The sequence below is a fragment of the Aquarana catesbeiana genome, linkage group LG10, assembly GCF_042186555.1.
Source record: "Aquarana catesbeiana isolate 2022-GZ linkage group LG10, ASM4218655v1, whole genome shotgun sequence".
Taxonomy (NCBI): domain Eukaryota; kingdom Metazoa; phylum Chordata; class Amphibia; order Anura; family Ranidae; genus Aquarana; species Aquarana catesbeiana.
In genome coordinates this window covers 27,145,603-27,160,995 of record NC_133333.1, presented here as the reverse complement: position 1 = coordinate 27,160,995, position 15,393 = coordinate 27,145,603, and the positions used below count along the sequence as shown (strand labels likewise).

Genomic DNA, 15,393 nt, shown 5'->3' with positions numbered 1-15,393 from the left:
GAATATACTTTCCCTGAATGTTCAGGGAATAAATGTCCCTCAAAAAAGGACCAAAGCCTTCCGTACTTTCCATAACAAGAAGGCTCACATAGTATGCCTCCAAGAAACACACTTCACCAAAGATTCTACTCCAAAATATATTTCTCCTTTTTATCAACAAATTTACACGGCTTCTGCCTGTACCAAACAAAGGGGAACTCTAATTGCATTTCACCGATCCACACCATTCACCTTATCATCAGAAATTAAAGACCCAGAAGGTAGATACCTGATACTCATGGGTTATATAATGGATACAGCAATCACGGTGATTTCCTACTACGCTCCTAACAAACAACCTACACCATTCCTCTCACATATATTACAAGTGATTAATACACACAAAATAGGAACAGTGATAATGTGTGGGGATTCGAACCAGGTCCTCCTCCCATTTCTAGATAAATCACCTTTTACACCATCCAAAATAACCTCTAGATTACCTTTTTCTCAACTTCTTTCCAAATACAATCTGGTAGATTCGTGGAGAGAAAGTAACCCAATGAAAAAGAAATTCACTTATTTCTCGCACCCTCATCAAACCTTCACCAGAATAGATCATATTTTTCTAACAATAGGAATGATACCAGAAATTATTGCATCAGGTATAATTCCGGTTCCGTGGTCTGACCATAATGCAGTATACACTACTATAGCCTCAGCCATACCAAAAGCGCATGACCCAACGTGGTACTTACTGGACATAATGCTCAAACACCCACTACATCAGATGGCCATTGAACAAGCTTTAAAGGAATACATATCAATTAATAATACAACAGACATCTCCCCAATAACACTGTGGGAAGCTCATAAGCCTGTCTTGCGTGGTACAATACAAAGACAAATGGCACTATTTAAACGGGAACGCAAAAATCTAGCAAAAAAACTAGAACTCAATTTTAATGCAGCCTACTTATCATTCCAAGATAATCCATCTCAGAGTACAAAATCTCATCTGGAAAAATCTAGATTGGAATACGATCTATTTCTCACTGAGTCAGTTGATAAATCCCTCAAACACTCCAAACACAATTTCTACATGAATACAAACAAACCAGGTACATATTTGGCTCGGGCATTAAATTCAACTAACAAATCTTTCAAACCAATACGTTTGAAATTATCAAAAAATGTTTATACTTGTAATCCAGTTAAAATAGTCCATAAATTTCACTCACATCTCGCAACTTTATACAAGACAAACAATGAATTTAATCCTACAGAGGCTGAATCCTTCTTCTCAAAAACAACCTTACCTGAGTTGTCTCAGAATCAAAAAAGCAGTTTGGATGAGCCAAATAACTATAGATGAAGTTGCTAACGCCATAAAAGACCTAAAACTTAACAAAAGACCAGGCCCAGATGGCTACTCGGCTTTATACTATAAAACATTCTCAGAAATACTCTCTCCCATTCTCACTGAAACTTTTAACAAACTTCTAGAAGGACACTCTTTTCGGCAAGAAACACTAATGGCAATTGTTTGTATGATCCCAAAACCCCTTTCTGATGATACTTCCTGTGTGAATTATCGGCCTCTCTGTTAAACCTTGATATTAAATTATTAGCAAAAATAATAGCAAAACGCCTCAATAGCATTATAGGAAAATTAATACATAGAGATCAAGTAGGCTTCATGCCAAATAGACAGGCAGGCGATAATATACGCAGGGCAGTGTTATTGGCACATATTGCTAAAAAACGGAAAATCCCTTTATGTTTTCTATCTCTCGATATTAAGAGGGCATTTGACACAGTATCCTGGCAATATATGCAATATTCATTACAAAAATGGGGTTTTGGACCCCACTTTTTAACATGGATCAAAGCATTATATAATAAACCCAAAGCCTATATAAAATATGCTGGATACAAATCTGATGCCTTTAATATCGAAAGAGGTACCCGACAGGGTTGCCCATTATCTCCCTTATTATTTGCCCTTATACTCGAACCCATGGCCCAACACATCAGAACAAACCAAACTATAACTGGCATTGAAGTAGGAGGTATTACACACAAATTATGTATATTTGCAGACGATATATTACTTTTTCTATCATCACCACAGGTCTCTGGTCCTAACTTAATACCAGCTCTTGATGGATTTGCAGCCCTATCCGGCCTTATGATTAATCCTAAGAAATGCCTAGTGCTTAATATTTCGCTCACAAACATGGAATTGATCCCAGCTAGGGCTGCACTCCCATTCACATGGGCAGAAAAATCAATTCCATATCTTGGAATTCATTTAACAGCATCTCATTCTGACTTATTCTCAACCAATTATCCTCCTGTATTAAGACAGATCACAAATCTAATAAAACAATGGTCGCAACTTCCTTTATCCTGAATAGGGAAGATTAATGCAATCAAAATGACTATTCTACCCAAATTGCTTTATCTATTGAGAGTCCTCCCTATTCCAATTCCTTCCTATTTTTTGAGAATAGTACAAAAAAGAGCAACTTCGTTTATATGGGGCTCTTCTAAACCACGTATACCTATACACACACTACATCTTCCCAAAAATAAAGGAGGCCTGGGATACCCTAATTTTACTAACTACTACAGAGCAGCACATTTGGCCAGTCTGTCCAAATACCATGCAAAACAGGAAATCCCATTATGGGTATTTATAGAGGCTTCAGAAAATGACCCTCTATTAATATCAAACTTGTGATGGCTTGATCCTAAAGACCGCTTTAAAATTCATAATCCCATAACTAAACACTTCTTATCTCTCTGGGATAAACTAAAAACCAAATATCAGTTACAATCTCCACACAATCCTCTCCTTTCTTTTATCAGAAATCCGGCCTTTTATCCGGCATGGATCTACCCAAATTCTTTTAAAGCTTGGACAACATCAGGCATTCAGACACTAAATGACTTCATAGCATCTAAATCATTCCTTTCATTCCCATCGCTTAGAGAAAAATATGATCTACCAAACTCTGAGATATTTAGATATCTCCAAATCAAAAATTTCTATACACCATTCCTAAAGGGGGATACACCATTATCCCAATTATCCATTTTTGAATCAATCTGTACAAAAGATCCATTTGCTAAAGGTACAATTTCATCACTTTATAATCAATTATATGGAGTAGTAAATCTTAATAGACCCTCTTACGTTCAGAGGTGGGAGGAGGACCTGGGACGAACTTTAGAAGACACGGACTGGTCTAACATATGGCTCACATCTAAGTCATCTTCACCCAACATCTTAGCACTGGAGACAAATTATAAAGTCCTAACTCGCTGGTACCTTGTACCCGCTAGAGTGGCAAAATACCTCAGCTCTTTGTTTTCGAGGATGCCCAGAGATAGGCACATATTTACACATATGGTGGACGTGCCCAGTAATCCAAACCTTCTGGAAGGAAGTCTTTGTGATTGCATCTAAAATATTTAAAAAAATAATACAACCAGATCCATATATAACTTTACTTAATCTAAAACCGGAATGGTTAACACTCTCTCAATTCAAACTTATGATCCAACTAATAACGGCTGCAAAACAAACAGTGGCCTAGGCATGGAAATCTCCTACATTGATACTAGCAGAAACAATTCACAGAATGAATAATACAATGTCCCATGATAAGATGGTAGCCATTGATCAAAATCAAATTCCAAAATTTGAAAAACTTTGGCATCCTTGGATAAAACAACAGTTCCTGTCAAATTTCAATGACTCTCTCCTGTTGCCATGGTAACAGATTAAATGACTTACAGAGACACCCATTCTAAGGCTTCAAAGAGAACTAAAAATAATAATAAACTGACGAGCGGGACAACCTTGTGGACCATACCTCTGCCTTTCTACCCTTTTTCCTCTTTCTCTTTCCTTTTCTCCACCTTACGATTAAAGCTCATTATCAGAATTTATTTGACCTATATACACTCTACCTGTAAACAATATGTATAGTAGGTATAAATCATTTAAATACCTACAAAAGTAACTAAGGAAATGATATATATCTTTAATTTAGGTTTACGTGAACCCAATGTTTAATATTTGAAATTTCATGATATTTACCTATATAAACCCTACTGTAAAACAATGAGCTTACTTTATAGATCCTTGTAAACTTACTTTATGTATCTTTATAATATTGTATACTCAATAAACTTCTTTTGACAAGGAAAACATGTATGTGTGTGTGGACATTGCACTTCCAATCCTGATGATTTTGGACGACCAATTGTATGGAAAAAAAAACAAAAAACAACTGAAACATTGAAAAATACACACACATTTAATTAAAGGTTAATTCAGGAGAATGAAACCAACTGTACATTACTTAAAGAGAAAATATGCCTTTGCTCAACTTAATATCTTTAGAAGTCCAGTAGAATTTGATTAATCTATATCATTGTGATTTACATTAACATTTATTTGCTATTTTGTCATAGACCCACCCAAGAAACCAGAAGTTGCCATTACGTCAGATGAAGGTAGGTTAAATTCTATACCTTAAGTCCGGGTTCACACTGCTCTGCAGATGCCGATCACATACGATGTCTGAGCAATGCGAGTTCAGCCATACAGTTGTATGGCTGAACTCGCATTGGATTTGCACAGAAAATAGTACAGGGACTTGTTTTTCCCCACACTAGATTCGTATTGCATGGGTGTTCTCACCTATGTGATCCAATTCCTGTGCGAGTTCACAGTTCGCACTGCGATCTGTGAACTAAACTGGGGGTGTCATTAACTTTGTTAATGACACCCGCAGTGGTTTGCAGAAGGCAGTGTGAACTGCCTGCTGGAATCGCGCTGGTTCCCGCATCGCATCAGTGTGTACCCAGGGTTAGGCCCCTTTCACACTACCGCTACTTCAAACTCGCATTAAAGTCAGACCAATGTAGTAAAGCGACTACTTCGAAGATATGAGTGCCGTTCATTGGAAAACATAGGGAACGACTTGTCATGCGACTTTGGAGTGCCAAGTCGCAGAATAAGTGACACAAGTGTGAAAGGGGCCTAAGTCCTTTCAGATTACACCCCTTTCTAGCTAATCACACCAGTCATGAAAAAAAATAAAGATAAATGCCCCAAACACTTACCTAAATAAGTCATGTGACACACTGAATCTGGAGTCTTCGTGCTTTTTCACTGCAGAGTGAAAAAGTCCTTCTTGATGGGGTTGATTTACTAAAGGCAAATAGATTGTGCGCCTTGCAAAGTGCAGTAGCTCCAGAGCTTAGTAAATCAGGTTAAGCTTCACTTTGCAAAAAATACCCAATCACATGCAAGGAAAAAAAAAAACAGCATTTTTGCTTGCTCGTGATTGGTTGATGGAAGTCAGCAGAGCTTCTGCTCATTTACTAAGCTCTGGAGCAATTGCTCTTATAGTGTGCAAACGCATAGACATACAGCAGCATTGATGTCACTGGGTATAAAATAATGTATGTAATGAACAGAGAGTTTGGTAAAGGATTCCACACTTAAAGCGTATCTAAACTGACGGTAAAATCAAACGTCATTTAAAATGCTTAAACTACCACAGCTCCTCTACCTGTTCTAATCACTACCGATCCCAGTCCCTAGCTCCTTTTTCACTTCTCTACAAAACATACTGGAATGCTACGTATGGCAAAATAAAAAAGCTAGATGTTTCCGTGCCATCATCTTGAAACACAAATCAGTGGGAGGTACAGGGTTTGTTCACTGTAGAGATTACTATAACGCAGCTATACTTGCCCAAATTAACACCTGGTTTACACTTGAACCTACTTGTCCTTGAAACATATCAAATACCTGGCCATGACCTTAGAACCTGGATACTCAGCACACCCAAGACCACAAAAACAAACACCATATTGTCACCAACCATTGTTGCCTCAACACTGGCATTTTATTACCTTCCTAAAAATGCACCCAAAGGGGACTTCTCTTACAAAATACCATTACCTGTATCTATGTTCTCTATACTCATTCCTAACTTCTCAACATGGACATGGCAAGAAAAATGGATAAGTTATGTATCAGATTTTTACTCAACAACATCCTTAGACCCTTCACATCTCTACTAAACTCTTACCTCCTTACCCAAAAGGACTACTACCAATAAATACAACTAACTCACTATCTACTGTGCAACCTTCAGACACACATAGAGGTACATTCACTAATATGGAGGCATCTTTCATCACCCTACACAACAAAAAAGGGCATCACATTATTTTACAGCCTACTAGGTGGCAAGACCTCCTACAGTACAACCCTGCCTTTACTTAAAGTGGAGTTCCACCCACTTTTACAACTCTTCAGCATCCCTCACTAAACTATGCACTGTAAACAAATTGGGTGTTTTTAATTTTTTTTTCTCAGCACCTACTGTATATCTGCTGTATTCATTTTTCACTTCCTCCTCCATGGCTGCGGCCCATTGCATCATTTCCTGTTTGCAATGCCTTCTGGGAAGGGGCGGCAGCTTCCTCTGACATTGTCATTGCTATAGAAACCTGACCTGAAACCTATTACACTGCTTGTGCTGCACTGAGCATGTGCGAGATCTGCAAGAATGAGATCCAGGAAGAAATACAGTCTGGCTTCAGATGCCCAGACTTAAGATGGCCACGGCCTGCTGTAAGTTTATAAAATAACAAACTACTGCTATAAACTAACAAAACAGACCTTCGTTTACAGACTAACTTTACTAGAATACATTAAGCTTGTGTATTATAGGGGTATTTTTATTTAAAAGGTATAACTTTGGCCGGAACACCACTTTAAGTGGGAAAAAGACATGTCGCTCCATCAACAAATCCCAATGGCTATTAGCCTTTGAAACCAGCTTCCAAGCCACTAGGTCCTCAATCCTTTGGGAACTAATCCACAAAATCACCCTTAGATGGTATATCACACCGACCAAAATTCACACATTCGACTCAACTATGCAACCCCTATGCTGAATAAACTGTATGTGTTCCAAAAATCCAATAAAAATCTATTGACTTAAAAAACATTTGGCCGAAGTACCCCCTTGGATAACGTACTCATATGTAGTTCAATCCTCAGGAAGATTAGGTTATTTTAAAATTATTTATACAAAAATCAATCAAATGTTATCATTTCCATCACTGTTAAATTCATTGTAAATCTATTTTGGTATAAGATAGGTTGTATGAAAACATGTATGTGTGTGTGGACATTGCACTTCCAATCCTGATGATTTTTGACAACCAATTTTAAGGCCAATTTTATGGGAAAAAAACAAAAAACAACTGAAACATTGAAAAATACACACACATTTAATGAAAGGTTCATCCAGGAGAATGAAAGCAACTGTACATTAGTTAAAGAGGAAATACCCCTTTGCTCAACTTAATATCTTTAGAAGTCCAGTAGAATTTGATTAATCTATATCACTGTGATTTACATTTGCTATTTTGTCATAGACCCACCTAAGAAACCAGAAGTTGCCATTACATCAGATGAAGGTAGGTTAAATTGCATGCCTTAAGCCCAGATTCACACTGCTCTGCAGATGCCGATCACATACGATGTCCATACAACTGTATTGCTGAACTCGCATTGGATTTGCACAGAAAATAGTACAAGGGCTTGTTTTTCCCCACACTAGGTTTGGATCGCATGGGTGTTCTCACCTATGCGATCCAATTTCTGTGCGAGTTCACAGTTCGCACTGCGATCTGTGAACTAAACTGGGGATGTCATTAACTTTGATAATGACATCCGCAGCAGTTTGCAGAAGGCAGTGTGAACTGTTGATAAGGGGGGTGTCAGGCGCCTGTACAGCATCCTTGTTTGCCCCTCCCTTGCCCCTCTCAGTTGTCACTGGGGTAATATTAGCAGAGTGATGTAGAGAATCTGAGGGAGAAAAGAAACATTGGCGTACTAGTCAGTACCAGTGTGCAAAGGTGTATTTGCTTTGAAACAATATGTCACCTACAACATTGTGTATCCTGTGTGTGCATGTTGCTGTGTTATATAAAACATTTGGTTTAGTTTTTTACATTTTCGATTGGGATACTTTGAGATTTTGTATAATTTTATAGGATGCCTTGACTGAAAAAAGGTTGAGAAACACTGCACTAATTCATGTATGCATGTGCATTGTGTGTCTATTCATTTATTTATCTAACTTTTTTAACTATCTATTTTCTATAGTTCCCAGATCTTTGAGTTATAGCGTGTTTGCTTGGATAGTGTCTGGTAATGTTATTTTTTTGCTCCTGGTTGCTTTGGGACTCTACTGCTTCATTAAGAGACAAAAGGAGAAGAAACCAACAAGTATGAACAATTTTAATTTACTGTACCTTTTTTTCTTTAGTTGAAATAAAATTATGTTAATAAATTATTTAAATGGAACCTGCAATTATCCTGATTGTCCACACCCTGGGGGCTTCCAGACTCTTCCAGATTCTGATAATCCCCCAGCAGACCCCCATAACCACTGCCCAGGGTTGTCAGGAAGAGGCCCTTGTCCCCATCAACATGGGGACAAGGTGCTTTGAGGCAGGGGGGCCTAGCCCACGAGGGCATGCGGCCTGGTAAGGTTCAGGGGGGGGACACTTACTCGTCCCCTCCCTTTCCTGACTCCCAGGCTGCCTGCTCGGATAATGGTCTAATATGGATTTTGGGGTAGACCTCACGCTGTGTTCTTCACAATTTTTTTTGCTTGCAATTCTTTTGTTTACATTCAGCTGTCAGCGGGGAACCAGCTATATACAGTATTTTTAGCCACTTGCCTACCAGGCCAATTCTGACATTTCTCTCCAGAATGTAAAAATCATCATTTTTTTGCTAGAAAATTACATAGAACCCCCAAACATTATATATGTTTTTTTTAGCAAAGACCCTATAGAATACAGTGGCGGTCATTGCAACTTTTATCTCGCACGTTATTTGCTCAGCAAGTTTTGTGCTTTAAAAAAAACAAAACAGTAAAGTTAGCCCAAAGTTTTTGCATAATGTGAAAGATGAAGTTACGCCAAGTAAATAGATACCTAACATGTCACGCTTTAAAATTGCACACACTCGTGGAATGGCGCCAAACTTCGCTACTTAAAAATCCCCTTGGGCAACGCTTTAAAATTTTTTACTGGTTACATGTTTTGAGTTACAGAGGAGGTCTGGGACCAAAATTATTGCTCTCGTTCTAACGTTCGCGGTGATACCTAACATGTGTGGTTTGAATACCGTTTTCATACTGTATGTGGGCGGGACTTACGTATGCGTTCGCTTCTGCGTGTGAGCTCATGCGGACAGGGGCGCTTTAAATTTTTTTTATTTTTTTTATTGTTAATTTTACTTTATTTATTTTAGCTTGACACTTTTTTCCCCCCAATTTTTTTTGATCACTTTTATTTCTATTACTGGGAATTTAAACATCCCTTGTAATAGGAATAAGCATGACAGGTGCACTTTACAGTGAGATATGGGGTCAACAAGACCCCACATCTCACCTCTAGGCTGGGAAGCCTAAAATTAAAAAAAAAAAACATCACCACTTCCCAGCGGAAGTGGCGCAGTTTTTTTTAATACAGAGGCCGGGCGTGACGTTATAACATCGCGCCCGGCCTCCGAATGATCATAGAGACTCCGGCAACCATCTGGTCTGCCGGAAATCTCTATGCTCAACATCCGGGGCTGGCGGATCCTGTGTCCTACTCACCGATCGTAGCGGTGAGTCTGTAGAAGCAACGGAGGGCGGCGGAAGGGGTGGACATCCCCTCTCGCCTCCCGTAAGAACGATCAAGCAGCGCAACAGCCGCTATGATCATTCTTATGGTGCACAGATTCGCCGGCTCTAAAAGACGATATCTGAATAAAGCCTGTAGCTACAGGCATCACTCAGATATCCCCGCTCAAAGCCGAGAACGTCATTTGTTGTACGGCGGGTGGGAAGCTGGCTAGAGGGGAAAAAAAACAAAAAACGCAAACATCATAAAAAATTGCATCACAAACGCTTTTGTCTTTTGTGCGACTCCATCGAAGTCTATTACACGCAAAATGCGGGAAAAAAGTCATCGACCATTTCCAAATCGCACCAGCTGCAAAACGCATAGATGTGAACGTGTACAATAGGAAACAATGTTAAATGGACTGTAGTGCGTTTCTGCAAACTGCAAAATGCACTAAAAAATGCACAGGTGTGAATGTAGGGTTATTGGCCCTTTTATTAAGCCTGCAGGCCATTGTTGAAAGTTTATGTAGTGAATTAAGGATTTGGCTCCTGCTGATGTCAATCACAGCCAGTGAGGAGGGAGCGGGTTCGAGCCTATGGACTCACAGAGCAGGGCTCAGGAGAAGGGGTGTATCTATGGTGAAGCAAGCAAGATGTTTGCTTTGGGCAGCATTTTTCAGGAGGGTGGCGCCATCCCCAGGCAGAAGGGACACTATGAGGCCTGCAGAGAAGCAGTGGCGTCGGTACGGGGTGGGACTGCACCCGGGTGACACCCATCAGAGGGGTTGACACCAGGGGCAGCCTTGGACTGACCGTTCGGTGACAGGGGAGAGAAGCAGAAGCAGGAGGCAGTGGTAGCTGCAGCCTCCGATCCCGGGAAGTAGCTCAATAGGCAGAGCAGGTCAGAATCCTAGGCTGTGATCATGCCATGGCAGCTTCCCTACACATACCTGGCAAAAAAAAGCCAGTGGGCTGCGGGAAGATGAAGGTCTGGTGTAGTGTTTTGGGGGGATGGGAGAGTCGCCCAATGTAGTATGGGGGATAGGGGAGCCTCCACTCTCTCACCCCCCCCTCTCTCAACTCCCTCCCCTGTCTCTCACTCTCTCTCACCGCCCTCTCTCTTTCACCCCCTCTCTCTCTCTACCCACCTCTCTCTCACCCCCTCTCTCTCTCTACCCACCTCTCTCTCACCCCCTCTCTCTCTCTCTACCCACCTCTCTCTCACCCCCTCTCTCTCAAACCCTCCCTCCCCTCTCTCCCCGACCTCTTTCCCCACTCCCTCTCTCCCTTCTTCCATTTCTCTCCTTTTCCATCACCCTTATCTCTCTCTCCTTCCTGTTCCTATCTCTTCTCGGAGGTGACACCATGTTTTACCGCACCAGGTGACACCAACACCACTAGAGACCCCACACATAGCCACCAGAGACCCCGAATATACACTTGTGAAGGAAGAGGTGGGACAATTTTAGATGTGGGGGTGCCCAATTTTAACCTTGCCTAGGGCAGCACAAAACCAAAATACACCACTGCCTGGGAGCAAGGATGCATGAGTGTCCCTATAGCAAGCAGCTTACTGTGGGGGCACTCACAGGGGGAAGAGCCATGAGCACTGGCAGGGGACCCAGTGGGGGACCTGAGAAGAGGAGGATTAGGGCTGTTCTCTGCAAAACCATTACACAGAGCAAGTAAGTATAACATGTTTGTTATTTTTTTTAAATATCAGTTACAATCACTTTAATTCTATGCACTATTTCTCTTCCTTTGGCAACTTTTATCCTCAGCCCAGATCCTTGTACTTTACTGACAATGATGACCCGTTTTCTTCTACCTGTTCCTGATTTAGGTATCTTTTTTGTTAATGTCAATACACTATTATCCAAGTTAACACTACACAATGCCAACAGAGAGGCTACCAGGAGGCTCTATCAAAATGTTGCTACTGGACTCCATAATCTGCAGTCATCCCCCTGTTTATTATCTTCCTTTTATTTGATTTTAGTAATTCAGCTAAAGTATTTTTTCCCATCTCTCATACAAAAATGTTACCTAAAGAAAGTGTTTGGGAATGAGCAAATGAATGTATTACATAACTGTACCATCTAATTCTAGGAAGTGGAAGCCATGTTTATGAACTTGATGATCAAAATAAAGCTGAATATGTATATCAGGTACAATCACATGTGCATTATTACAAGTCAATGCTATGAATCTGTTTATCAGGTGTTAAAACTAGTTGTGTTTTTCCTAACCCAAACAAATTAACTAGTCAGCCACTGCACACCTACCCTTCCTTTGGTCCCTTGATGTTCAGTTTAAATCCCAGGAACAAGAAGGCTTATGCTGCATATACACGATCGGATTTTCTGACGGGAAACCTTGGATGTGAGCTTGTTGGCGGTAAGTCCGACCGTGTATATGCTCCATCGGACATTTGTTGTCGGACTTTCCGCCAATAAATGTTGGCTAGCAGGCTGTCAAATTTTCCACCAACAAATGTTTGTTGTCAGACTTTCCGATCGTGTGTACACAAGTCCGTCGCACAAAAGTCCACGCATGCTCAGAACCAAGTACGAGACAGAAGCACTCGATCTTGTAAGACTAGTGTTCGGAATGGAGATATCACATACGTCTTGTACGTTACTACGTTCGTAATTGTTGGCCAACATTTGTGTGACTGTGTGTATGCAAGACAAGTTGGAGCCAACAACCTTCGAACAGAAATCTACGGTTTTGTTGTTGGAAAGTCCAATCGTGTGTACGGGGCTTTAGTCTGCCCATTCTTGGAGCAAATTTCTGCTGGTTCCTCATGAACCAGTCAAAATTTGAGCCATGGGTGTCCCTGTTGGCACTCTTGCCTGACATCCTTGGATCTGAAAATTGAGCCCAGCTTAAACTTGTTGACTGAACAGGGGCTGCAGCCAATCAGATGCAGCCACAGGCTTGGGTATTCCGTATTCTGACAGTCATAGGTGCTGGCAATAATAATACAATAGCTGATAGCGGAGATTCCTCTATCCACACTGTTTAGCATGGATGGAGAACTTGATAGATTTTGCTTGCTCAGCCTATGGGGCTAAACTAGAGGAAACGTACAATAAATGGCCAGCTTTAGCCCTGTATAAGCTATAAGGGGTGGCTTTCTATCTACCCCCAAATGGAAATGCTGGGTACCAGATTAGAAAATCACTAAGCACCAGTTCATCCACAGGTAAGAAGGGGAATGAGGTGTATGTACCTATATATCTGAATGTACCTGGTATTTTTCTTCAGTTGGCAAACCCAACTCACTCCCAGAAGTCATATGTTGGAAAATGTTGGAAATATTCTCATTGTAACACACAGAACAAAAAATATATTTTTGGCTGAGTGGACAAGGTTGCTGGAGTAACATGGATAGAAAATGAAGAAAAACTCCCCTAATGGAGTCACAGACAAATATGAGAACCTGACAGCAATGTTAAATCTTCCCCTACTCTTCAAAATTAAAAATAAAATTTTTCAAATTAGGCTATAACACGACTTTCCTTTTAGATACTGAACATTTGATTTCACTCTGCTTTTATCTTTTAGGATCTCAGTGGACGGAAAAATTCCAATTCCATCTACCACACAATCAAGCAACCATAATAAAGTGTACAAGAAAAAAATACAATAATTCCTTGATTTTGATTGAAACTTTTTTGGAGAATTCCTCTTCTGGAAATACAACATAATAAAAAGACTACTGTGCTTTTTTATTTTTATTTTTTTTTACTGTTCTTAGAAGGTATCCGGTTTCTAGTTATTAAAAAGTCTGAAAAAAAGTTATATTTAAACAAAAAGATTGTGTTATTTTTTTGTGTGTTGGAACATGTGTATAAAAGGACACATAGACCTCCTCCTACAGGAAATGTAAAAAAAATGCATAATGTTAAATTGTATTTGATTAATACGCTGAAATTCTTAATTCAGCAACCTAATTTTCTTTTTGGTTAATGTTTTTTTTTACATTAATTACACTGGAGTTTTTATTTTAAGTATAATTAACTAAGCTGTAGTTGCTAAAACTGATAAACATTATACAAAATACAAATTGGCGAATTTCCTAAATACTTATTTGATTTCATATGTTTAAAATACTCTTTCACCAGTAATAGAAACATCTCTTAACCGCTTCCCGACTGCCTCATGCAGAAGGGCACGCACAGGCAGATTAACGTACCTCAATATATATCTAAAAAAATACTGCGCCAACCCAAATATGTGAAGCAGCCAACCCAACAATCAGACTAATTGTGGATCCATAATTAAAATTAAAATGTGGCGCTAAAAAAAATTAAATGATGTTCATTATTGAGCACGACCTGCCAAAATGAAAATCTGGGGGTCAGATGCTGCACAATAAAGTATTTATTGAAACAACACTTCTATTAATTATATGTGAAATTTTTAAAATGATGACATAATCTAAGTGTCTGCGGAGTGATCTATAGTATAACGTGTCAAATAATACGTGAAAATCATCAGACACACAAAAGATTGTCAAATGCAAAGAACATCCATGCAATTAGTGTTCAAAACAAAACGTGAAAATAAATATATGTTCAAAAAATATAAATAAAAGTCCGTGATAAGATCCTGTGACATATATCTGCAGCACTAGCCCATTAACATATATTGCAATTTGATCATATGGGACTCCCGTGTCCGGGACAAGCTTCAGTATGGTGTGGTGACCAGACTTGGTGCAGGCAAGATCAGGTGAAAATACCCTTACCGGAATTGGTGGACTCACCAGCCAGCGGCTTGGGAGTCAAACAGGCTTACAAAGGGACTGGAGATGGTGGATGCAGCACTGTGTCCAGAACCGGTGGAAAAGTGGTGGGGACGTTCATCGGTCACCCTCATCCGATCCTACTGGCTGTTAACCTCCATAATGCAGGACTCAATGGCTATCCAATATTCAATCCACATAGAGAGAATACGATCCTCAGGTTGAAAAATCAAAAAGAAAACTTCCACATAGTGTGAATCAGTTTTCAAAAACTTTAATAAAAAAGTTTTGCAATAAAAAACACCCTGGCTCATACAGACAAACTAGAGACCAGGTACAGGAGTAGGGGAGGCTACTACACACAGAAGGTATTTTTATCTTAATGCATAGAATGCATTAGGATAAAAAAACCTTCTGCCTTCACAACTCCTTTAATACTAGCATTACTTAAAGCGGAGCGCCGCCGAAAATTTTTTTTTTAAAAGTCAGCAGCTACAAATACTGCAGCTGCTGACTTTTAAAACATGGACACTTACCTGTCCAGGACGCCCGCGGTGTCGGCACCCGAGGCCGAACCGTCTCTCCGTCCTCGGGTGCTGCCGCCTCCATCTTCGGTAAGGGAATCAGGAAGTGAAGCTGTGCGGCTTCACTTCCCTGTTCCCTAATGCGCATGCGCGAGTCGCGCAGCGCAATACGGATGGTCCCTGCTGCCTCTGGGACCCCTGTGTTTCCCAACAGGCAGCGGGGAGGGAGCAGGAAGTGGCGTAAATAACCGCAGATTCTGCGGCTATCTATGCCGGAAGTGGGTACAGATACCTGTAATATACAGGTATCTGCACCCCCCTCCCCCCTGAAAGGTGCCAACTGTGTCACCGGAGGGGGGTAGGAATCTGATGAGTGGAAGTTCCACTTTTGGGTGGAACTCCACTT

General features: G+C 40.2%; 1 protein-coding gene across 1 annotated transcript in view; it reads left to right on the top strand.

The window, feature by feature from the left end:
* Positions 1-13,531, top strand: part of LOC141110483 (sialic acid-binding Ig-like lectin 8) — a 36,274-nt gene extending 22,743 nt beyond the window's left edge. The window contains exons 5-9 of the mRNA XM_073601845.1: positions 4,468-4,509; positions 7,459-7,500; positions 8,192-8,314; positions 11,820-11,878; positions 13,281-13,531. Coding sequence (XP_073457946.1) covers positions 4,468-4,509; positions 7,459-7,500; positions 8,192-8,314; positions 11,820-11,878; positions 13,281-13,337 — 323 coding nt within the window. The 3' untranslated portion in view covers positions 13,338-13,531. The remainder of the gene's footprint in view (positions 1-4,467; positions 4,510-7,458; positions 7,501-8,191; positions 8,315-11,819; positions 11,879-13,280) is intronic.
* The last annotated feature ends 1,862 nt before the right edge of the window (positions 13,532-15,393 follow it).